Raw genomic sequence first — 25,471 nt, forward strand, 5'->3', positions numbered from 1 at the left:
ACATATTTTTTTAAATTTATTTTTTTATTTTAGAGAGAGAAAGCACAAGCAGGGGAGAGGGGCAGAGGGAGAAAGAATCTTAAGCAGGCTCTGTGCTCAATGCAAAGCTGGATGCAGAGTTTGATCCCATGATCGCGGGATTCTGACCTGAGCCTAAATCAGGAGTCAGACACTCAACCAACTGAGCCACCGAGGCACCCCTGCCATGTTCTTTATCCATTTGGTCACTGAAGGACACTTAGGTTGTTTCTATATCTTGGATATTGTAAATAATGCTCCAGGAAACATAAGGGTGCATATATCTTGTTGGTTTCCTGTTTTTCTCCCCCCTTGGATGGATACTTAGTAAGTAGTGGAATTGCTGGCTCATATGGTAGTTCTTTTTTTTTTTTTAAGTTTATTTATTTATTTTGAGAGAGAGAGGGAGAGAGAGAGAGCACAAGTAGGGCCGTAGCAGAGAGAGAGGGAGAGAGAGAATCCCAAGCAGGCTCTGCAATGTAATTGTTGAGACTGATGCGGACTTGAACTCACAGACCATGAGATCATGATGTGAGCCCAAACCAAAAGTCGGAGGCTTAACCGGCTGAGCCACCCACGCGCCCCTATTTTTAATTTTTTGGGGAACTTTCACGCTGTTTTCCATAATGACTGTAGCAATTTACACTTCACCAATAGTGAACACATCTCCTTTTTCTCCACATCCTCACCAATACTTGTTATTTCTTGGGTGTTGTTTTTTTTTTTTTTTTTTTTTTTTTTTACTCNCCATGAGCTTGTTGGCCATCGGTGTCTTTTGTGAGCCACCCAGGCACCCTAGTTTCTCTTTCTTATATACTATCCTGTTCTTATTTCATGAAGCAATATTTTTTTCCTATCGATAGTATATAGTTTTTTTTTGGAACGGGGTCATTTTTATTCTTCTGCATCTTTTATTCTCCAGGTTGCTTTTTTCTATTTTAGTGTCTTTTTTCATGTTAGAGACTCCGACAAATGCCTGGTAACTCTTTTGGTTTCTGCTTTTATTTACAAGTAGGACAACTGAAAAGCTAAGTGGAATCTGTGTACCTGTGTATGAAGGGCGTGTTAACTGTGGTCTTTGCTGAAGGCAAAGGCTGTTTCCTTGAAGAACTCCTGGTATGAATCTTTTTAGGTCTTTGTACATGGTATGGTCAGATTTGGCAGCAAGAGCTCTTCTGGTGTTTGCCTGATTTTTTTTTTTCAAGTTTTTATTTAAACTCTAATTAACATACATGGTAAATCGGTTCAGGTGTAGAATTTAGTGATCCATCACTTATATTGCTTAGAGATTATTATCTTGGCTGCAAGGTTTTGGGATCCTGCAGGGGCTGGAGGTTGGAGGCTATGGTGGTCTTGACGTTGATTTTTCACACTCCTCTAATCTCCCAGTGTTAGGTGTGGTACATTTGCCTCCAAGTGTGCCTTATCTCCTAAGCCAGACACCCTCTCTGTTTCGCCCTTTTCGTAGAGTAACCCTTTAGCTCCTAGTCTTTTCTTAGGATGCGTATAGTACAGAAGCCCGCTGTGTAGATTGCAGAGGGAAGCTGGGTGTGTCATTTCTTAGACTGTGAAAGTCTTGCTCTATCTTCATTCCCATTTCCAAAGTATCCTACTTATTTAATTCCTGAACCTTTTGTGGGATCTATAGTGTAAATTGGGTTGCTTCTAAATTTAGGATTAGGTTTCCTTAGGTATGTTAATCCAGTGATTTATTCACTACTTTATAATGAAAGAGAAGACATTCTCTTTGTCCTTTTGGGATTATGATTTTTTTAAAATTGACTTTATTATCATTTTGAGTAGGAAGTGGAAGCTAATGTGTATTTGTAGCCTACCATTTTCAACAATTGCTCTTTAAAATGGTCTTCTTAAAGGTTCTAATTTTATTGCCATATTCTGTTAAGTGTTGACAGTTGTGTGGTGTCTGTAAGTGAAAGGAACTTATGTCACTATGTTAAATTACTTTGTGTTTTTTGATTTGTTTTTGTTTCAGTGATGTCTTAGTGGATAATGAGTCTAAAAGTCCTTTTTCCAACTAACAGTTCCATAACTCATTTTTACAAGAAAACAGATTAATCCGAATTTGAGGTGTAAAGAACTATCTTTTATTTATTATCTATTATCAGCCTTCAGTGATATTCCACATTATTCAGGTTATACTTCTGAAGTATGCTTTAGCAAATCTCATTTAAATCTTTAATGTCTTTGACTTTAATTATGCATTGGTTAAAATTTACCTCCAAACCAGAAATGATCTCTGTTTTATGTAAAAACAAACAAAAACCAATCAACTGCATTTGAAATTATAGGAGAAAATGATCTATAAGTTTTGTATTCATGTTTCTTATATCTTTCTCCAGCTCCAAGAAATAAAGGGAATAAAAATTTTCCCATTTTCCTGGACCCTATCTCTATTTATAGGCATTGCCATAAACTTCCTTATGTTTTTTTTTTTTTTTTTTTTTTAATTTTTTTCTAGGAGGGAGAGAGACAGCGCGAGCAGGGGAGGATCAGAGAGAGAGGGAGACACAGACTCTGAAACAGGCTCCAGGCTCTGAGCTGGCAGTCAGCACAGAGCCCGACGCGGGGCCCGAACCCACGAACTGCGAGATCATGACCTAAGCGAAAGTCGGGCGCTTAACCGACTAAGCCACCCAGGCGCCCCAAACTTCCTTATGTTCTTAAGACTATTAATTTACAGCACCTAATTTCTTACAAATGCTATTGTTTTGAACTTTGAAGTATTATACAAATATGATCAAAGCTTTCTTTAGAGTCACTGTTTAATAAGGAATAAACCATAGGATATAGATTATTTTTCATTGAATAAAAAGGGCCTGTGCTTATTCATCCTGAATGTCTATGTGGTTTTATCCCAAAGAATACTTGTCTAGGATTAGAAAATAAATGTGGAGCTCATGGAAAATTTCACAAGAACATGAATGTTCTCGTGATAGGCTGAGAAAAAGGAGACAGATTAGGCCAGGAGTTCTTTATCTGGGTTTTTGAACATGTTTTAGCACCTCCCTGAATTCCTGTATGCAAACTGTTTTGCCTCTTATGTCTCTAGAGAGAAAGTTCATAAAATGTCTTTCAGATGATCAGAGGCTCAAAACAGTTGAACTAGAGGCAAAGAAATCAGTAAGGAAAAAATGTTGTTTATGTTTAAGAACATCGTGGAAGGTATATTTCTATATTATGTAGCTCAGAGATCTGTCTTAGGCCCATGATCACTGCTTCAGGTTTATCTTTACTTTTGTTTTATTGAAGTATGATTTACAAACACTGAAATGCTCAGACCTGACGAACATAGTTTGATTAGTTTAGACAAGTGTATATAAACTCTGTGTAACCCATACCCTTTTTATTTTATTTTTTTATTTTTTTAATTTTTTTAATTTTTTAATTTTTTAATTTTTTATTTTTATTTATTTCTAGGAGAGAGAGAGACAGCGTGAACAGGGGAGGGTCAGAGAGAGAGGGAGACACAGACTCAGAAACAGGCTCCAGGCTCTGAGCTGGCAGTCAGCACAGAGCCCGACGCGGGGCTCGAACCCACGAACCGTGAGATCATGACCTAAGCCAAAGTCGGACGCTTAACCGACTAAGCCACCCAGGCGCCCCAACCCATACCCTTTTTAAGACCCAGAACATTTTCATCACCCCAGAAGTTACCTAAAGGAAAAAAGCAAAGGCCATCCTTTGTAGCTCTTTGATTTAAGGACAGACTTCTACTTTACATAGTCCTGGAGAACCTATTAGCTAAATGAGTTNGTGCCCAATGTGGGATTTGTACGCACATCCCCAAGATCAAGAGTCACATGCTGTACTGACTGAGACAGCCAGGCCTCCCATAAGTGTTAGTTTATTATTTATTTTGTTATTTATTATATTTTTTTAAGTAGGCTCTACACCCAATGTGGGGCTTGCACTCAGCACCCTGAGATCAAGAGTCACACACTCAACCAGCTGAGCCAGCTGGGCCTTCTGTGAGTTGCTCAGCCTTTACGGAGGATCTACTGTTCATACTTGCTGCTCATTTTTCCCCACTGGACAACATAGCTTTTTGAACTATGGTGATCTTTTAGGTGACCAAAGTACTGAGATGATAATGAAGTACTTCACCTCCTAGGATCCTAAAGAAATTAGCTCATGTGAATTCTTATAGTTAATCCTGTTCCTCATTTCCACAGTGGTTAATCAGTCAAAATCTGATATAACATCGTGAGTGAAAGAGCTTTAATAAACTTTCCTAAAGATAGTAGTAGTTCAAGGGGTAACAATTTTTAGAAAAATTAACAATTATCTATCATTTATTGTATTAAAAGTAGCTTCTGAAAAAATACCCACATGAACAAGGAGTGTAGGGCCTGCTCTTAAGTACATGGCAAAAAGGGAGACAGACTAGTTAACATAACTTTCAGTTTAGTAAATATAGAAACAGAAGACTGTACAGAGTACAGTAGTACCTGAAAGAAGGCATGTTAATTCTTTAGGGGATGGCCAAGGGCAGTTTCTTTGAGAAGGTACCTAAGTAGGTTTATGTCTGAATAATTGAGAGAATTGGTTATATCAGCCAGCTTCTAATTTTCCATCTGTCAGTACCTTTAGTGAGCCTTAAAATGGGTAGAGACTAGAGATTTGGTAGAGATTTGGGAGGCCTTCTTGAGAAAACGAGTAAAAAATTATGAATACAAAATTAAGTAGCAAAGTAAATGCTTAGAGTAAGAAAAAAATCACAATAAATTACATATTTAATAAAGCCAAGTCAATGGATGTCACAAAATACAGAAAAATAACAGTTTTATTAACTGCCTGATATACCTTAATATATTTATTTATATATATATTTTTGACTCCATACTTAAAAAAAATTTTTTTTTAATGTTTATTTATTTTTGAGAGACTAAGAGACAGAGCACAAGAGGTGGGGAGGGGCAGAGAGAGAGGGAGACACAATCTGAAACGGGCTTCAGGCTCTGAGCTGTCAGCACAGAGTCCGATGAGGGTCTCGAACCCACGAACTATGAGATCATAACTTGAGCTGAAGTTGGACGCTTAACCAACTGAGCCACCCAGGTGCCCCGACTACATACTTTTTGACTTCTTATGTCAATTTATAAAATAGGATTACTGTTTTCTGTAGAGAGAATAGATTATTCTATAGAGCAAATAGATTATTTCCTTCTAGCATTATTGATCAAAATATGTTTATTATTATTGGTAGCTTACATGAGTTTTAGATTTATAACTCATTGGTAATGTCATGTATTATTTTAAGATTGTTGTTGTCAAGTTTCAGTATATCTCTGCTAAGTTCTTTCCTTAGGTGATGTATAGTACAGTGTTCTTATGTCTCTGCCAATATCCTTTGGAGCTCATATCTAGATGACTGTGGTCCTGCACATTAATGTATGACACCAAATGAGGCAGTGCTTAGGTGGTAAGAATATTCCTGGAAGTCATTCCTACACCTAGAATACACCTAGCAATAATTTAATTATACATGGAAGTGACTGAGAAATACACATATTCTGTGAAACCTAAATATTTCTCCACATCAACCTCCCTTTAGCAGAATGCCCAGAATACTGCATTAGCCGAGAAGGAAGTGTGATGGAGCAGGAGTTAGAGAAAGCAGTCTTAACCAATTGCAATTAGCATTCTTTTGCAAGTTTTGTGAAAACATATGACCACGGGAACACATTGTTAGGACTGCTTCCAGTACCTTGGAAGGGACCCTCCCATTGAGGATCCCTCAAGCTTAAACTGATAGTGTCAGAGTAAATTCAGTCCTACAGTCTTGAGCTTTAATTTTGTGCTTGGATGATTGCATTTGTTAATTGACTACCAGAAAGATAGTTTAAAACATAGTATGTATACCAGTATACATATGTAGTACTATGCTACTTATATCTGTTATAATTGAACCTATTTTTGTAAGCCCAGGATATGAATTTAGCAGATGTTGTCAGATGTTTGCTTTGCTTTACCATTTTTGACCTGGAATCTTTCTTTTATCAGTTTAGCTCAACAAAACATTTATTAAAGATCTCTTGCAACCCATGCCTTCTGCTAAGTTCTGGAGATATAGTGCTGACTTAGAAATAGTTCATATCTTTGAGAAACTCACGGACATTGTAAAATTGAGACACGTGATCGTGTCCTGTGTGAACACAGAGAAGACTTCCTTAACACAGTTTAGGTTATCAGAGAAGCCTCCTGAGGAAGATGATACCTGGATTAATTCTTTAAGAATGACTAAAAAAAGAAAGTTCAGGGGTGCCTGGGTGGCTTCGTCGGTTAAGCGTCCGACTTTTGCTTAGGTCATGATCTCGCGGTTCGTGGGTTTGAGCCCCGCATCGGGCTCTGTGCTGACTGCCAGCTCAGAGCCTGGAGCCTGTTTCAGAGTCTGTCACTCCCTTTCTCTCTGACCCTCCCCTGCTCACGCTGTCTCTCTCTTTCTCTCTCTCCTAGAAATAAATAAAACATTTAAAAAAAAAAAAAGAAAGTTCAGTTAAAAGTATATGAGATAAGGAGGAGTAGGCTCTATCTGATTTTAACTTCGTATTTTTTTTTCTAGTCAAGCTGGCTTTATTATAAGAATTTACTTTTCCAGCATTTAGAACACAAAACTATGTCACTGGTTGCATTGTATACCTCTTTACTGCTATGTCTTTGTAGGCAAACGATAGACTATAGGAATAGTAGGTGAATCTTTGCCCTAGTGTTAACCTTGAGATCTACATCTGATACAAAGATTGTTCCAAGGAGCACGTGGCTGGCTCAGTCAGTAGAGCATGTGACTCTTGATCTCAGGGTTGGGGGTTTGAGCCCCATGTTGGGTGTGGAGCCTACTTTAAAAAAAAAAAAGATATTTCCATTACTGCCAAGACTGCAGACTTTATCCTTTATTGCATCCTTCATAGTGGGTTGCTGTTTTGGATTAAACACCAGGGTAATTCTGCTGTTTTGCTTTGGAAAAAAAGAAAAAGTAATCCTATTATCACAAGTAAGTGCATATTAGCTTTCATTTATTTATTTATTTTGCATATTAGCTTTTAAAGTATGATTAAATTACTTTAGACAATGGGAGGATATGGAAACCTATTTAGTTATTAAATATATACAAAATAACTTCTGGAGATGAAAAGTACAGCATAGAGAATATAGTCAATAATCTTGTAATGTATGGTGACAGATTATGACTACACTATTAATGTGGTGAACATTGAGTAACATATAGAATTGTTAAATCCATATGTTCTACATCTGAACCTAACATAACATTGTCAATTATATTTCAATAATAAAAAAGTATAAAAACAACCTCCTCTGTCCTGTCCACCCCCAGTAGGAGGAGTAAGCTTGCTTGGAATTGCTGAGATGTCTTGACAGTTTATTTTTTATTTTTTTTTATGTTTATTTATTTATTTTGAGAGAGAACGTGAGTTGGAGGAGGGGCTGAGAGACAGAATCCCAAGAAAGCTCCATGCTGGATCTCAAAACCATAAGATCATGACCTGAGCCAAAATCAAGAGTTGTATGCTCGACTGACTGAGCCACCCAGACGCCCCTGATTGACCAGTTTCTTTTTTTAATGTTTATTTATTTATTTATTTTTGAGAGAGAGAGAGCTGCCACAAGTGGGGGAAGGGGCAGAGAGAGAGAGAGGGAGACACAGAACCCAAAGCAGGCTCCAGGCTCTGAGCTGTCAGCACAGAGCCCAACACAGGGCTTGAACCCATGAAATGTGATGTCATGACCTGAGCTGAAGTCAGACTTTTGACCAGTTGAGCCATCCAGGGGCCCCTCAGTGGCCCGTTTTAAGTAGGGCAGGACTGCAAAGGACCCAAGATTAAAAATGAAATTTTGGTATCAGGATTAGGAACTACTGTCCCCAATCCATCTGCTACTTCTCTTGCTGCAGTTAAACTCTTAGGTTTCGTGTGGTAAATAAAGACAGCGCATCAGTTTTTTTCTTTAATATTGGGAACAACTACTCTTTGCAATAAGAACAAGCTTTTCTCCCCCTTCAACATTATTATTTAATGACAAGTAAACATTTGTTAGGACTCTGTTACATCCCAGGTTCTGTGTTAGGTNTTAGGTTTGGTGTGGTAAATAAAGACAGCGCATCAGTTTTTTTCTTTAATATTGGGAACAACTACTCTTTGCAATAAGAACAAGCTTTTCTCCCCCTTCAACATTATTATTTAATGACAAGTAAACATTTGTTAGGACTCTGTTACATCCCAGGTTCTGTGTTAGGTACTTGGGATTCAAGGGTGACTAAAACATGATTCATATTCTTGAGTAACTCACATTCTAGTGAGAGAAAGAAAAATGTAAACAATTAAGCATGAGAGTTAATGTTATAAGCTGACTCTTGGTGCATTAGTATAAGTGTGGCAGTAGAATTGCTATGGTCTGAATGCTTCTAATGCCCAGTGTGATGGTGTTAGGAGGAGAGGACTTTTAGAGTGATTAGGTGATTGGGGTTAGTGCCCTTATGAAAAAAGACCCTACAGAGTTCCCTAGCCCCTTCCATCATAAGAAGATGCAGTGAGGAGTGGGCAGGCACCAACCTGGAAAAGGGCCTTCACCAGTATCTGACAATGCTGGCACCCTGTTGTTGAACTTTCAGCCCCCGAAACTGTGAGAACCAAAGTTTTATTGATTATAAGCCACTCAGTCTTTTGTATTTTGTAATGGCAGCCTGAATGGACCAAGGGATAAAGTGAGGATTGGTGTTTTACTTCTACGTATACATATACCTGCATGTAAGTGTGCATTTAAATGTCATTCATTTCATTGGACATTTTATTATTTATTAGTTATTAGTTTATTTTGAGAGGAGAGAGAGAGAGTGCCTGCATATGTGTGAGTGGGGAGAGGGGCAGAGGAAGAGAGAGAGAATCTTAAGCAGGCTCCACACTCATTGCGGAGATCATTACTTGAGCTGAAATCAAGAATGGGCCACTTAATCGACTGAGACACCCAGGCGCCCCTCATTGACCATTTTAAAGCTGTTAGTTCCTATGTTGTGCATTTGCTGTGTGATAGCTACCTTAAAACTAAGGTACTTTAAATGTATTCACTCATTTAATTATCATAATGGTCCAGCATGATTGATGATATCATTTCCTGTATACTATCTAAAAGAGAATAAACACAAAAATACACACCTAAGGAGTTACAGGAGCTGTAAGCTACAATGAGACACGAGAGAGAATGGAGAGTTTTTCCTGGGGGGTTAGGAAATATTTTTATAAAAAGAAATGATATTTAAGCTCCCTAGATGTTTCTTGGTTGAGATACTGGTGTTATTTGGAATTACTGCTGACTCATTTGCTAGATTGATGTTCATTCTGAGCTCTGCACACACAAGTTTTGGAGTCCTCTTTTAACAGTGCAGCACATTGTATAGTATTCTGAAAATGGAGTCACTGCTGTTGCATGGAAATCACCCAGACATTTGACTCTGGGCACTTCCTAAAATCTCTTGTGGTTTCACTACCCATTTACTGACTGGAATAATGACTTTAGTGCTGGGCAAAGGAAACTGCAGCCTCAAAAGCTCAGAGGGTGATCAGAGATGAGCTGTTAAACTTTAGTGTCTTTTCCTGAAGCTGAGATAATGCCTCAGATCACTTCACAGATGTAGAAACTAATTGGCCTTTGTGTGTGAAGTGCTTTATTATTTTCCAAGGATTAGATTATAAAATTTTATGGGGTATTAAATAGTGAATTGCCCAACCCTCTACCTGTTCTTATATGAAGTTTTAAGTTATACTTTATAAACTTAAAGTGTTGTGAACGAGCTTCACAATGAGAGGCAAGCCAGTTAGCAATTTAATATACGAGTACAATATTCCGTAATAATGTGTTAAAGAGCAAGATGTTAAAATTTGGAAGTTTCCATGACTACGGATGTTTGGGAAGCCCTAGGCTAAATCATGAACAATTTTCTTTACTACTATAGGACTTCTCGTAGTTTATAAAATACTCATTTAGTAATATACTAGTGCCTCTTTTGGCACTGTGCTAACCAGTGAAGATACCAAAATTATTAGTTACCTTCTGTCTGATCTTTTGTCTGAGCCTGAGTCTTGTAAATATAATTGCCTACCTAACATATCCATTTGTTTTTTAAATTTTATTTATTAAAAAAAATTTTTTATAGTTTATTTTTGAGAGGGGCAGGGAGAGCGGGAGACACAGAATCGGAAGCAGGCTCCAGGCTCTGAGCTGTCAGCACAGAACCTGATGTGGGGCTTGAACCCACAAAACGTGAGATCATGACCTGAGTGGAAGTCGGACGCTTAACCGACTGAGCCACCCAGGCCCCCCTAAAGTATCCGTTTGGATGTCTGCTAGATATCTCAAGTTAACATGTCCCAAAGCCTTCTTCCAAAGCCTATCTCAGTATGTGGCCCATCTTCTACCTACTTTAGACTTAAAAACCTAGGAATCCTCCTGGATTCTTCACCACTCTCCAGAAATCATAAAATCCAGTAGTGAGTCTGTTGGTGCTACCTACAAATATTGGAGTCTTCTTTCCATCCCCGCCATAAGAGTAGGGATCTTGTCTTTTCTTGTTCAGTGTTGTGTCTCAGCTTAGAACAGTGCTTCTTAGAAATAGGTGGTGGTCAGAATATGTTACTTGCAAGAGAGAATGCAAGAGTGGATAAATGGATAAAGAAACTGATTTATTGAGGTGGTGGTGAGAATTATTTTTTAATAATAAAGATTTTTCTTTAAAAAATATAAAAAAACAACTATAATTTACACACCATAAAACTCATCCTTTAAGTGTACAATTTAGTGGATTTTAGTATATTAAAAAGTTACACAGTCATCATGACTATCTAATTTCAGAACATTTTCATCAACCCCCAGAAGAAATCTTGTGTCATTAGTAGCCACTCTTCCATTTCTCCCTCTACAGCCCCTATTTTCTGTCTGTATGGGTTTGCCTGTACTAACGTTCCATATAAATGGGATTATACAATATGTGATACTACGTATTTTGTGTCTGGGTTCTTTTCATTTAGCATAGTATTACCAAGATTCACTCATTTATCAGTGGGCATGTTCTAAACTAGGTTTTTTTTAGACTTTGTCACTGTATCTCATCAAGTTTTCTTAAAATCTATTTTTTACTGAAGTATAATCGACACATAATATCCTTCTAGTGTCAGGTGTATTCTCATCAACTTTTTAATCTTACCAGAATTCCACAATTTCTGGCCTGCTGATAGTCTTTTCTTCTTGCTTTCTGGCAGTGTTAAGGAACTCATTACTTTCCTGTCATTAATGAATGATAGCACCACTCATAATCATAGCTTAAAAGGAATGTTAGGCAGAAATGTAAGTAGGTATGTTTGTTCGGATTGCTTACTCCCTTGAATTGAAGATGATCTTTTTGATACTCAATGCTTTTAGCTTATAGTCTTTAGCTTTGTTGTTTTTAGAACATATTCTACTTGATTTTGGTAATTTCTAACATTTTTTTGCTGGTGCATCTCTGCCTTTCTGAAAGCATTAGTATGTTTGGCACCCTTTAGGGGGGAATTGCTCTCTGGCAGGATTTTATTTTTTCTTAATGGCATTAGTAAGTATTCATATAAATTAGAAGAGGTATGAGGAAAGGAGATAGATAGTTTGAAGATTGTTTTAAAAATGTGTCTGATAACTCTCTCAGTATGAATTAGTCTTGTGTTGTTTTATAAGTGACTTGATTAAACTGTGGTGATATAGGAAGAAAATTATTAGAAATAATTGGATGGAAGGTAAAGATAAGTCTTCAGTAGTGGGTGAAACAATGAGGTTTAAAGATTTCAATCCTATATTTAAATTCTGGCTCCTTTTATTTACCTCTCTCATAATCTTGAGCAAATACTTAAGTCATGTAAGCCTCAGTTTTTTTACCCATAAAATAAAAGAAAATAATAGCATGTACATCATAGGTAAGAAGATTAAATGAGATATTGCATGCAAAATCCTTCTCAGCACAAAGCCTGCAGTAAATGTTAGTTAATATTAATCATCATTACTATCCCGATGTGGGAGTTCTCAGCCTGAAGTTCACTGGAACTATCAATTAAGAGATATTTATCAAGTACCTGATCTTTAGTATTGGACTTAGACCTATGGAAGGAGCTACTGATGTGAATGACAGGTTGGTACCTAGAGGTGGAGCAAAGAGAACTAGTATTAGTGGAGTTCTTAACACAGGGTTCAGTAGTAAGGTGGATATTACTTTTCCCATTTTATAGATGAGGAAGCTGAGGCTTGGTAATGTCAGATAACTTGTTTAAGATAATTGGCATGTTCTTTAGTGTCAACATATACAGATATCTATTCTTCTAACCCTTACTAATGCCCCTGTTTCAAGTTTTCTATATATCTCTCCCCTGCCCCAATTCCTATAGCCTTAAGATTCTCCTGTTCAACTTAGAAAGTATCAACTTCATTAATAGTTGGATTTGACAATAAAGGGTTAAAATTAAGGAAATGATAAATGTGACAGTATTGAGATAGTGGGAAATGGTTTATGGGAATGAGGGCTAATCCATTCTTCAGATTCTCAAATAGGAAATAAATAATGCTGTTGAAATTTATAAAAGGTAGATAAATTGGATTACAAATGATAAGAGATGTGGGTTCAGGGTTTTCCCTTAGGAGTCAGTTATTTGTCAAACCATCCTGTCTTACTCTAGAAACTGATCGGCCTTCAGATGTGAGTAAGAGGATTGACTAGGAGAAACAATCCTGAATTCTGGTTGTTTACTGGGAAAGAAAAGACCCCAGGGTAATGATGTGATTTATTGATGTAACATCCTTATATATAATGTATCATTCATTGTCTAATCAGAAAGCTCCAAATTCTCTTAAAGTTATGATACTGTGTTAGGAGCTGTACAAGAGATATTAACAGTGGAATCCCTGGCCTCTGAGACTGAAACTGTGTATAGCTATTTTCATACCTTGTTAATGAGATTGTAAAAAGGTACAGTTTATTTGGGGAGAAAAGTAGGCTTGTCCTTCACCATAACAATTTTACTTTTAGCAATTTATTCTTCATATATACATATGCACAAGGTTACTTACTGCAGCATTGTTTATAGTAACAAATAACTGTAAACAACCTAAATGTTTATCATTAAGTGACCGATTAAAATATATTATACATGGGGCGCCAGGGGTGGCTCAGTCTGTTGAGTGTCCAACTCTTGATTTCAGCTCAGGTTGTGATATTGTAGCTCACAGGTTTGAGCCCCATGTTGGGTTCTGCACTGACAATGCGGAGCCTACTTGGGATTCTCTCTCTCTCTGCCCTTCTCCTGCTGTCTCTCTCTCTCTCTCAAAATATATAAATAAACTTAAAAAAATATATATATATTATACATTTATATAAAGAAATACTATTCAATCTTAAAAAGAATAAATTAGATCCACTTCTGCCTTAATATACAATCATCTCCTGGATATATTAAGTGAAAAATATTATTTAGTGTACTGTAGCATGAAATAATTGTGTAAAAACAAAAACAGGCCCAAGCGTTCTTATGCTTGTATAGACATAGAATNTTGAAGGATATATAAGATATTACTTCGAGATTCTTCAGATAAGCAGTTTTCTTCTGGGGGGGGTGGTGAGTGGGAGGGTAACATACTTTCTCTTATTGAAAATGTTTTTGAATATTTTCATCAAATGTCTTAAAATGCCATGTGAGATATAAGTATTTGGGCATACATTGTTATTATAAGAGCTCTGTACTCATTGATGAGGACTTTGGCAAATATGCTTTCCTCTTTGTAGTTTTGAACTTGAGGACTCTGTAGGTTGGTCTTTAGACCTAGGAATGAGGAGTCCTCATTTTGACCACCCTTCCAGGGTATGGTGGATACTGGAAGTTTCAGGTAGCAGTTGAAAAGCTGAATATGTTTTTTTTTAAATTTATTTTTTAATTAATTAATTTTAGAGAGAGAGAACATCTAAGTGAGGGAGGGGTCAGATGGACAGAGAGAGAATCTTAAGCAGGCTCCATGCTCAGCACAGAGCCTGACATGGGGCTCAATAACATGACCCATGCCAAAATCAAGAGTCAGACGCTTAACTGACACAGCCACCCAGGTGTACCAAAACTGAATATGGTTTTTTATTTTTTAAAGGACAAAGTTGAGGGGGCATCTGGATGGCTCATTCGGTTGAGAGTCCCACTCTTGGTTTCAGGTCAGGTCATGATCTCGTGGTTCACAAGTTCGAGCCCCTGCTTGGGATTCTGTCTCCCGTCTCTCTCTGCCCCTACCACACTTGTGCTCTTTCTTTCTCAAAATAAATAAACTTAAATTTTTTAAAAGAGAAAGGACAAAGCTGAGTTTGTTGTTTGTTTGTTTTTTTAATGTTCATTTATTTTTGAGAGAGAGAAACAGCACATGCAGGGGAGGGGCGGAGAGAGAGAAGGAGGCACAGAATCCAAACTAGGTTGCAGGCTCTGAGCTGTCAGCACAGAGTCCAATGAAGGGCTCAAACTCACAAACTGTGAGATCATGACCTGAGCCAAATTCATATCCCTAACCGACTGAGCCACCCAGGCGCCCCCTGAATATGGTTTTTAAAAAGAACATATAAAAAATATAGAGTATTGAAATGGTTAGGTTATATTGCCTGAATAAAGCTGAAGGGTCAGAGAGAAAGAAATTCAGAGGACTTGAAAACATTTTGGAAGTTTGAGTGTACATGGAAATGAGGAACAGAGAAGGCAGTCAGTAGTCTGCAGGGAACTAGAATCACTTTATAAACATTATCTCATCTCTTAAATTATACCTTCTTGTAAAAAGTTATTTTCCAGACTTTCAAAAAACAAAATAAATTGAAGCCCAGATGATAATTTGTGGTTTCCTAAGTAACATAAAAAGAAAGTAGCAAAATGAGGAATAGAACCTTGTTTTCTTGATTTCCATGATTAGCATTAGATTGCCCAAACCTTGATATGGAACTACCACCAAAAAATAAAACAGGATTAAAAAATATTCCTTCATAAACTTGATGTGTAAAAGCATTTGTTTCCGAAGTAGGGTTATATTTCCCCTCCATCCAGTCTTAGGAGAAGAGGGCGGGAATGGTGGTTGAATACCACTTTGGATATTGTGCTACCCTTCCCTTTGTTACTCTTGTCATTCTGATTCAGAAACAGGAAGGACAATGAAAAAGCTAACATTTGCACAGCACTTTAAAGTTTAAAAAGAACTTTTTTCACATATAATTACTTTCTCATTTTACAGCAGATCTGTGATCTAGGCAGTGGTGATGTTTTATTATTTTTATTAGGCTTTCACTGCTTAAGAAAGAATAGACTCAAGAAAGTTGGGGTATTTGCCTGAGATAACATAGCTGGCCTTCATAAAATCGGACTCAGATTTGTTTTTTCTTTCTACACAAGAATAAAGTCTTATGTGGTTGATTTACTTAGCTTTGTGGAAGACCAGTTCTGAGTGGAGTATCAATCAAGAAAACATTTGGAAGTCTAAGACTTCATGGCAGAGTGGTTCAATAAGTAGATGGTTTTAGGGGGCAGGTGAGGCTCTGACCCTCCTCTGAGTGCAGGCACAACTCATGTCCTTATAATTCTCATGTGTTCTGCCAGCGCTTTTCAGAACAGCTTGTCACATCCTCAGTTGCTGCATTAACTGGAACAGTGGCTAATTAGAGAGAGTGTATTTAACTTAACACTCTGCCTGAAGACATGCACCAGATTAGTCATAGGAGAGCTATTTTTGTAATTAATCACACATAAATTAGTAAAATGTCTTTGTAAAAAATGTTGGTGAAGTTTCTCACACTTAATTTTGATAAACAAAGGGTGAGAAGAGTAGGAAAATAAAGTAAGTCTCGAGCTTGGTGTAGGCATAATGATCTTTGTTTTTATATTTTAGAGATGCTGGGAGAGGATTTGGTGTTTAATGCATTTTCTGATGAAACTGAAAAAGAGTTCCGGTCCAGGGCCTGACTGTGTCTTAATATTTGATCAGATTTACTCTGAGGGCACTGGAAACCCACTGAGTGGTTTTAAGCAAAGGAGGAATGTCTGATCAGTGCTTTTAGAGTTACCTTGGCTGTTGAGTAGAGATACCTGGCAGAGAAGGGGGAAGTAATATAAGAACATCAGTTTACTCTAATTAAACACCTGATCAGAGACTTCTGTTTAAAGATAATGCCATTGCCTTAGAATGAAAAATACGTCATTAGAATCCGATATTTGGGTTGAATTCGGTTTTGGGTTCTTAGTTTATCTCAGGATCCTCAGTACTTTCTGAAAGCTTGTGAGGTAATTCTAATATGTGACCAGCACTGAGAACTACTTGTTACCTTGGCGAGAACAGGAGAGATCATGGGGCTAAGCTTGGGAGAAGAAGGTAATGAGTGAAAAGCTTTGGAGAGCTTGCAAAGTATAACTTTCGTTTGTCTGTTCTTTTTGGAATTCCCCTTTCATATTCATATGTTCACATGAATGTTTTGGTGGTATGAATTTAGTAACATGAAACTTTACAGAGTTCCTACATACCCAGCCTCTCCTAGTTCTAATTCCTTCTTAACTGTTCCTTTCTGTATGAAGAGAAGAAAAGGGAGGTATTCAGAAGGAATGACTGGGATATAATACAGTTTGATAAGAATTTGATAGCATTAACAGGAGAATCTATCTCTTAAAAACTCTTAAAAACATTTCTAAGACTAGTTTCATTTGATCCACTTAAAAAATGTGTGCGTATGTATGCGTGTATCCCCACGAATTGAGAAATTTGAGTAAGCCAACCATATTAATGTCTAGCTACTTATTTGCATGTGTGAAATTCTGGGTTAGGATTGCTGATGCTTCCTGTAACTGGGCAGAACATGTAGCTTTTTGTTCCCACTCTAGGATTTTTGGTTTTATTGACATAAAACTATCTTTAATGAAGGAAATAAATTATTTGTAGTAAAATGAGGGGCTTAGAATAGGGGTGAAAAGGAATAAAATGACCAAAAATGATTACAGAAGTAATATTTTGTTTCTATAGATTATAGCCTATAATCTTGAATCTAATTTATTGTGAACAACTGGATTAGTTAACAGCCAAAAATTATCTTTGTCCTTGGGATTTGCAGCAGGGATGTAGGGAAGGTTTGTAGGAGTTTAGGGTATCAAACAGTAGCTCTAACCATTATTCTGCTGGGATTTAATGTAGCCAGTACAATTTAGGGCTCTTTATTTGTGGACATTAGGATCACCTCACTGTTATTTTATTCAGTAATAAAATATAGTCGACTCTGTTGAAAGTTGTGCCTTAAATATTGAGGTTCTTCTTTTCTTTTTTATTCATAGTGGTAGCCGCTCCTCTAAAACATTTAAACCAAAGAAGAACATTCCAGAGGGTTCTCACCAGTATGAGCTCTTAAAGCACGCAGAAGCCACACTTGGTAGTGGCAACCTCCGGATGGCGGTCATGCTTCCTGAGGGGGAAGATCTAAATGAATGGGTTGCAGTGAACAGTAAGTAGCCGGTTTCTCAGTAAACTCTAAATTATGTTGATAGACTTCATTTAGGTTAGTGTTGGGATGCTGTCTGTTCTAGGTTCTAGTTAGCAACTTAATGTTGTAGTATAGTGATATCTCAGTCCACTTTAGCCTTTATGTGACTTTATTTGTGAATATGGGGTTTTATTAAATTTTTGTCTCCTGTTATAATGTAATAGAAAGCAAAGAATTACCATCTTCAGTGGAGAAAAATGATAATAACAGCAATAAATATTTATGGAACACTAATTCTTTGGCCCTCTGTTCTCCTTTCTACATGGATTTTTATTTCATCTTTATAGCATCATGATGTAGGAACTATTTCCATTTAGTATAGATAAGGAAGATAAAACAGAAAGATTAATAATTTGCCTAGGTTATACAGCTATTAAATGGGCTTAAATATAGGGCTTTTGAATTTTAGAGACTACATTTTTTAAGTTTTTCTTTTAATTCTAATTAGTTAACATAGTGTTATATTAGTTTCAGGTGTACCATATAGTGATTCAGCACCTCTCTACTTCACCCGGTGCTCCTCACAAGTAGACTACACTTCAGTGACTGCTAAATTGCCTCTTTCAGTAGCAGACTCAGTTATTTGTGCCTTTTTTTTTTTAAAGGCAATTCAAGAATAATCTGATGAAATTAGTAAAATATTTTTATGAGATACTCTTTTTTTGGAGTAGCTTTAAAAATTTTTTTTAATCAGTGTAGTAGCATACAGCATTATATTAGTTTCAGGTGTACAATAGAGTGTTTTCACCAATTCTGTACATTACTCCGTGTTCACCAATATAAATATACTACTCTTTAACCCCCTTCACCTTTTTGACTATCTGACCCCTCTCCCCACACCTCCCCTCTGGCGACCACTAGTTTGTTCTCTACAGTTAAGAGTCTGTTTTTGGTTTGTCTCTTTCCTTTTTTCTTTCTGTTCTCTTTCCCTGTCCCTGCCTCTGTCCCTTTCCCTTTCCCTCTTTATTTTGTTTCTTAAATTCCACATATGAGGGTGCCTGGCTGGCTTGGTCAGTGGAGTGTGTGACCCTTGTTTTTTGGGGTTTGAGTTCAAGCCCTATGTTGGGTATAGAGATTACTAAAAGAAAAAATAAATTAAAAATTCTACATATGAATGAAACCATATGGTATTTGTCTTTCTCTGGCTAGTTTAACTTAGCATTGTATTCTCCACATCCATCTATGTTGTTGCAGATGGCAAGATTTCATTCTTCTTTGTGGCTGAGTAATATTCCATTCTCTCTCTCTCTCTCTCTCTCTTTCTCTCTCTCTTCTCCTGTCTACACATACACACCATATCTTCTTTATCCATTCATCAGTGGATGGACACTTGGGTTGCTTCCTTATTTTGGCTATTGTAAATAATGTTGCAGTAAACATAGAGGTGCATATATCTTTTTGAATTAGTGTTTTTGTATTCTTTGTGTAAATACTGAGTAGTGGAATTACTGGATCATAAGGTAATTTTGTTTTTAATTTTTTGAGGAGCCTTCATACTGTCTTCCACAGTGGCTAAACCAGTTTTCATTCCCACTAAGAGTGCATGAGGGTTCCCTTTCTCCATGTCCTCACCAACACCTGTTGTTTCTTGTGTTGTTGATTTTAGCCATTCTGACAGGTGTGAGGTGAGATCTCATTGTAGTTTTGATTTGCATTTCCCTGATGGTAAGTGATGATGAACATGGTTTCATGGCTCTGTTGGCCATCTGTATATCTTCTTTGGAGAAATGTCTGTTCATGTCTTCTGCCTGTTTTTTAATTGGATTATTTGTTTTTTCTATGTTGAGTTTGTAGTTCTCTATGTATTTTGGATACTAACCCTATATTGGGTATGTCATTTGCAAATATCTTCCCCCATTCTGTAGGTTGCCTTTTAATTTTGTTGACTGTTTCTTTTGCTGTGTAGCAGCTGTTAAATTTGATGTAGTCTCAGCAGTTTATTTTTGCCTTTATTTCCCTTGCCTTAGAAGACATTTAGAAAAATGTTGCTATGGCCAGTGACATTACTTTTGTGCTCACTTCAAGGTTTTTAATGGTTTCAGATCTCACATTTAGGTCTTTAATCCACTTTGAGTTTCTTTTGTGGATGATGAAAAAAAATGGTCCAGTTCCATTCTTTTGCACGTAGCTGACCAGTTTTCCCAGCATCATTTGTTGAAGATGTTATCCTTTCCCCATTTTATATTCTTGTCTCCTTTGTCATAGATTAATTGACTATATAAGTGTGGGTTTATTTCTGAGCTCTCTATTCCGTTGATCACATTGATCTATGGGTCTATTTTTTTGTGCCTGTACCATATAATTTTGGTCACTACAGCTTTGTAATATAATTTGAAGTCTGGAATTGTGATACCTCCAGACAAGCTTTGCTTGTCTTTTTCAAGGTTGTTTGGCTATCTGGGGTCTTTTGTAGTTCCATACAAATTTTAGGATTATTTGTTCTAGTTCTGTGAAAAATACTAGATAGAGATTGCATTAAATCTGTAGTTTTCTTTGGGTAGTATAGACATTTTAACAATATTTGTTCTTCTAATCCATGAGCATGAAATGTCTATTTCTTTCATAAATATTTTATAGTTTTCAGAGTATACATCTTTCACTTCTTTGGTTAGCTTTATTCCTCAATGTCTTATTATTTTTGGAGCAGCTATAAATGGGATTTTTAAAGTATTTTATTAAGTTTTATTTTACATTATTATTATTATTATTTTGAGAGAGACCCCAAGCAAGTGAGGGGCAGAGGGTAAGGGAGGGACAGAACCCAAAGCAGGCTCCATGCTCAGCAGTGGGCGGGGAGGGGTAGGGGGAGACCATCTCGGGGCTTGATCTCACAACTGTGAGATAATGACTTGAGCCGAAATCAAAAGTGGGATGCTTAGCTGACTAAGCCAGCCAAGTGCCCCTAAATGAGATTGTTTTCTTAATTTCTCTTGGAGAAAAACATATTCATTCATAGTCAATTCATTCATAGTCCATATGAATAAATTTTTTTTAAATTTTTTTTAACGTTTATTTATTTTTGAGACAGAGAAAGACAGAGCACTAGCTGGGGAGGGGCAGAGAGAGAGGGAGACACAGAATCTGAAACAGGTTCCAGGCTCTGAGCTGTCAGCACAGAGCACTATGTGGGGCTTGAACCCACGGACCGCGAGATCATGACCTGAGCCAAAGTTGGCTCCAGGTGCCCCAAATATGAATGAATGTTGAAAAACTGAAATATTAGCATTGTTATTACTACACCAATATTATTATTACCATTAGGTAAATTTAATAAGATTGTTACTAGAGTCAATATAAAAATTATAAATAGCATCAGAAATATCACAAACCCAGGGGCGCCTGGGTGGCTTAGTCGGTTAAGCGTCCGACTTTCGCTTAGGTCATGATCTCGCGGTTCGTGGGTTCGAGCCCCGCGTCGGGCTCTGTGCTGACTGCCAGCTCAGAGCCTGGAACCTTTTTCAGTCTGTGACTCCCTCTCTCTCTGACCCTCCCCTGCTCATGCTGTCTCTCTCTCTCTCTCCTAGAAATAAATAAAACATTTAAAAAAAAAAAAAGAAATATCACAAACCCAGGAATAAATCCAATGAAACATAGAAAAGTATTCCTTTATGATAAGTGTTTTTTGTGCTCTTAAGAAATATATTTATGGGGTCACTTGCGTGGCTCAGTCGGTTAAGTGTCTGACTTGGGCTTGGGTCATGATCTCAAGTTTTGTGAATTTAAGCTTTGTGTCGGGCTCTGTGCTGACAGCTCAGACATCCTGCTTTGGATTCTGTTCTCTCTCTCCCTCCCCCATCCCAAATAAATAAACATTAAATAAATATATTTGTGGAAGTGAATGGGGGGATGGATGAAATAGGTGAAGAGGAATAAGAGTACGCTTACTATGATGAGCAGTGACTAATGTGTAGAATTGTTGAATCATTAGACTGTGCACCTAAAACTAACATGCTTCCGTGCTTGCTGTTTCTTATCTGTTTCTGGTCTCCACTCTGTTCCATTGGTCTACTAAGACCACACTATTTATCCATTGTGCTTTACAAATTTTCATGTTCTTCTTGTTCTTCTTTAAGAATGTGTTGGATATTCTTAGCTCTTTGTGTTTTAAAATGCATTGTAACTTTTTTGATGGCTATGGAGTGGCATCCCACTATAATTTAAATTTACAATTCCGTGATTGCCAGTCTCTTTTCATGTGCCATTTGACCATCTGGAAGCTTCTTTTGTTAATAAGTGCTGGGGTTCAAAACTGTCTCACATTTTTCTACTGGGTTTTCTTTTTCTTTTTGATTCATAGGAGTTCTTTATATATTCTGAATACAAGATTTCTGTTGGTTTTATGTGTTGCAAAGAATTTCTCCCACTCTGTGCTTTGCTATTTTACCCTCTGAAGGGAGTCACTTAACAAACAGAAATCCCTAACTTCAGTGTAGCCAAGTATTGTGATTTCTGTATATGCTTTTTACCTGTTCTTTGTAGAGGAAAGAACACTGATAAATCTAGGATTCTGCTTAAGTAAAATTAAAATTTAATTTTTTACTTATAACTGGTATTTGCTTTGCAGCTGTGGATTTCTTCAATCAGATTAATATGCTTTATGGAACAATCACAGATTTCTGTACAGAGGAAAGTTGTCCGGTGATGTCAGCTGGCCCAAAGTAAGACATGGTTCATGATCATTTCTCATTTTTACTTAAAAGTTCTTAGGTAGAAAGAAAGCTTCTGACCATATAATTTCTCTGTGTAGCATCTCCTTCAGTGATTCACCAATGACTGATACATTAAGTCCAGATTTCTTAGCCTGAGCTTTCTGGCCCTCCCTGAGTAATCCTCCTTCCAGCCTCTCCTCTGTTTGCTTATGAGTCTTTTCTGGTCTCTCCAAACTAAATTGCTGGCAGTGCCTTGCTATTTCCTCCATTATATGCACTCTGAAAACTTGCTTATTCCATTATTCTCTTGGATATTTTTCTTCTCTCCCCATCTCCCTCTAATCATCTGGTAATATTTTTAAAAATCGTACCCATCTGCAAGGCTTACATCAAATGCTTCTAAACCTTTTGATTTTTTTCAGACTAGGTCTGATCTATTTAACCTTTTTGTCTTTGTGATTATATTTCTTTGTTATATTATACTTGCACTGTTTATACATGTCTTATTTAACCTGTTAGATTCCTTCTTTGTTTAAATCCTTTTTGGTGCAAGAACAGTGCTTGCCACCTAGTTAGCACTTGATAAATGTTAGCTTGGATCAATAGATTCTTGAAACCAGCCTTTATTACTACTATGGATGATGATAACAATGGCTGCTACCATTGATTTAGTGATACCTAAAATGTCAAGCCTTTCATGCATTTTATCTTTTACTTCATACAACCCTATGAGGTATGAAAAGAAATGGAGTCTAAGAAAGGTTAAGTAAGATGGTCAAGGTCCTATTATCTAAAAGCAGGCAGAACCAGATTTAAAATACAGGTCTCTTTGATCCTAGTACCTGTATTCCTTTTTTTTTTTTTAAATTTTTTTAACATTTTATTTATTTATTTTATTTATTTATTTTTTAAAAATTTTTAATGTTTTATTTATTTTTGCGAGACAGAGAGGGACAGAGCATGAGCAGAGGAGTTGCAGAGAGAGAGGGAGACACAGAATCCAAAGCAGGCTCCAGGCTGTCAGCACAGAGCCTGATGCGGGGCTCGAATCTATAAATCCATGAACGGTGAGATCATGACCTGAGCTGAAGTCAGAAGCTTAACCAGCTGAGCCACCCAGGCTCTCCTAGTGTCTGTACTCTTAATTGTTACATAGTATTTTATTATTTTGAGAAATATTAATTGATACTTATGAGATATAAAGAGAGAGAAGTTTTATTTTTAGTGCTGAGTTTTTATGAAGTGTATATATACTGTACCCCCAAAACAAAACAACATTGCCCAAACTTACTATAGGGGTAGGGTGTATTATCATTTTAACTAGCGACCTTAGATTGCTAATCACTTATTTTAGAATATTTTGGGTAACTTTTAGTTTTACTTATTTATTTTTACAATTTTTTTCCATGTTTATTTATTTTGGAGAGAGAGGGAGACAAAGCATGAGCATGGGAGGAGCAGACAGAGAAGGAGAGAGAATCTGAAGCAGATTCTTTGCTAACAGCACTGAGCCTTATATAGGGCTCGATCCCACCAACCCTGAGATCATGACCTGAGCTGAAATCAATAGTCGGACACTTAACTGACTGAGCCACCCAGGTGCCTCTATCTTTGGTAACTTTCAAACTGTAGTGTCAGAGTCAGATTACTTACTATCCAAGAGATTCAGCTTAATACTTTATAGTCATACTTTTATTTTTTGACCAAATTCACCTACTGAGCAGAGTTACTTAGTTGGAGTTGTCTACCTTTATTCGTCAAATTAATTCCAAACGAGCTTAACTACTTCCCAGAATCTAGTCCTTTTAAAGAAAAACTGACAGTTTGCCATCATCAAAGCTCTTCAAAAGAATATAATTTAAATCTTTCTTAAGGTAATAGTTTTTGAAAATAACTTATTTTCAGACTAGTTCAAACTTTGAAACTTCAGTAATTTTAAGTGTACAGAAAAGATGCCAGAACACAAGGAACTCCCATACATTTTTTTAAAAAATTATTAATGTTATTTATTTTTGAAAGAGAGCAAGTGGGGGGTGGGTCAGAGAGACAGGGAGACACAATCTGAAACAGGTTCCAGGCTCTGAGCTGTCAGAACAGAGACCGATGTGGGGATTGAACCCACAAACTGAGATCATGACCGAGCCAAAGACCGATGCTTAACCGACTGAGCTACCCAGGGGCCTCTCCTTATCTTTTTCACACAGATTCCCTAATTATTAACATTGTACTGCATTTGTTTCATCACCTATTCTGTATGTATACTCATTAACAATTTTTTCTGAACATTTTGGGCAGGTTGTAGACATTAATGCCTTTTTACCCCTTCATATTCAACTGTGTATTTTCTAAAAACAAGGTTACTCTTCTATATAACCAGCATACAAACCCTCCACGTCATTTCCTCCAGTCTGTGGACACTAGTCACACTTTATTACTACTCAACAGTATCTCAGTTTTCCCTTTCTGGTCCAAGATCCTACCTAGGAATATATATGGCATTGAAGGTATCTTTTCAGGTACTTCAATTTGGAACAGTTCCTCAGTCTTTCCCAGTATTTTATTTTCTTTATACAGAAAAGACTTAACATAGCAGGCCTGACTGTTACCCCTTGAAAGGCCTACTTACAAGATTGATCCTTGGATAGCATCTGAGAACTTGGATTTTGAAAGGGTTCCAACCTCCCTAACTGTTAAGACAGGCTCACTGTGCCTGAACTGTACTGGCAGTGTGGCTAATGCCTTCCCTCTGGGAGTTTAGAATTTTAATATGTGCCATGCAGAGGTTGCTTCTTGACCATTTCTCAATAAAAAGTCTGAAGAGTGAGTCACTAAAGAGCTTGCATGATAGATTGTATTTAACACGTGTTATCGCAGCTCAGTCTTGGGAGTTAAGTGTGGCCCTTGTGAGTCCACTGGGAAGAGACTCTTGGAAACTTGTGCCTGGTTTCCTCTGGACTTTGCCTTGTTTGTTTTTTCTTTTTGTTGATTTTGGTTTGTGTTCTTTCACTGTAATAAATCATAACTGTGAGTACAACTGTGTGCTGAGTTCTGTAAGTCCTCTTAGCAAATTGTCAAACATGGGTGTGGTCTTGGGGACCCCTGATACAGTCTGTCTGATGTTTCCTTATGACCACAGTCAGACGGTGCTTTCTTGGCAGGACACCATAGAAATGATCATTTTTTTCACAGTGGATCAGATCAGAGGGCATAGACAATATCAACTATC

The 25,471-nt window shown here is 37.1% G+C and overlaps 1 protein-coding gene across 2 annotated transcripts in view; it reads left to right on the plus strand.

Moving 5' to 3' along the window:
* MOB1B (MOB kinase activator 1B) overlaps nt 1–25,471 on the plus strand; it is a 54,250-nt gene that overhangs the window by 14,548 nt on the left and 14,231 nt on the right. For both annotated transcript variants that reach the window (XM_077750167.1, XM_077750157.1), the window contains exons 2-3: nt 17,391–17,557; nt 22,161–22,254. In XM_077750167.1, coding sequence (XP_077606293.1) covers nt 17,391–17,557; nt 22,161–22,254 — 261 coding nt within the window. The remainder of the gene's footprint in view (nt 1–17,390; nt 17,558–22,160; nt 22,255–25,471) is intronic.

Source organism: Crocuta crocuta, unplaced genomic scaffold, assembly GCF_008692635.1.
Source record: "Crocuta crocuta isolate KB4526 unplaced genomic scaffold, BGI_CrCroc_1.0 scaffold1, whole genome shotgun sequence".
NCBI lineage: Eukaryota > Metazoa > Chordata > Mammalia > Carnivora > Hyaenidae > Crocuta > Crocuta crocuta.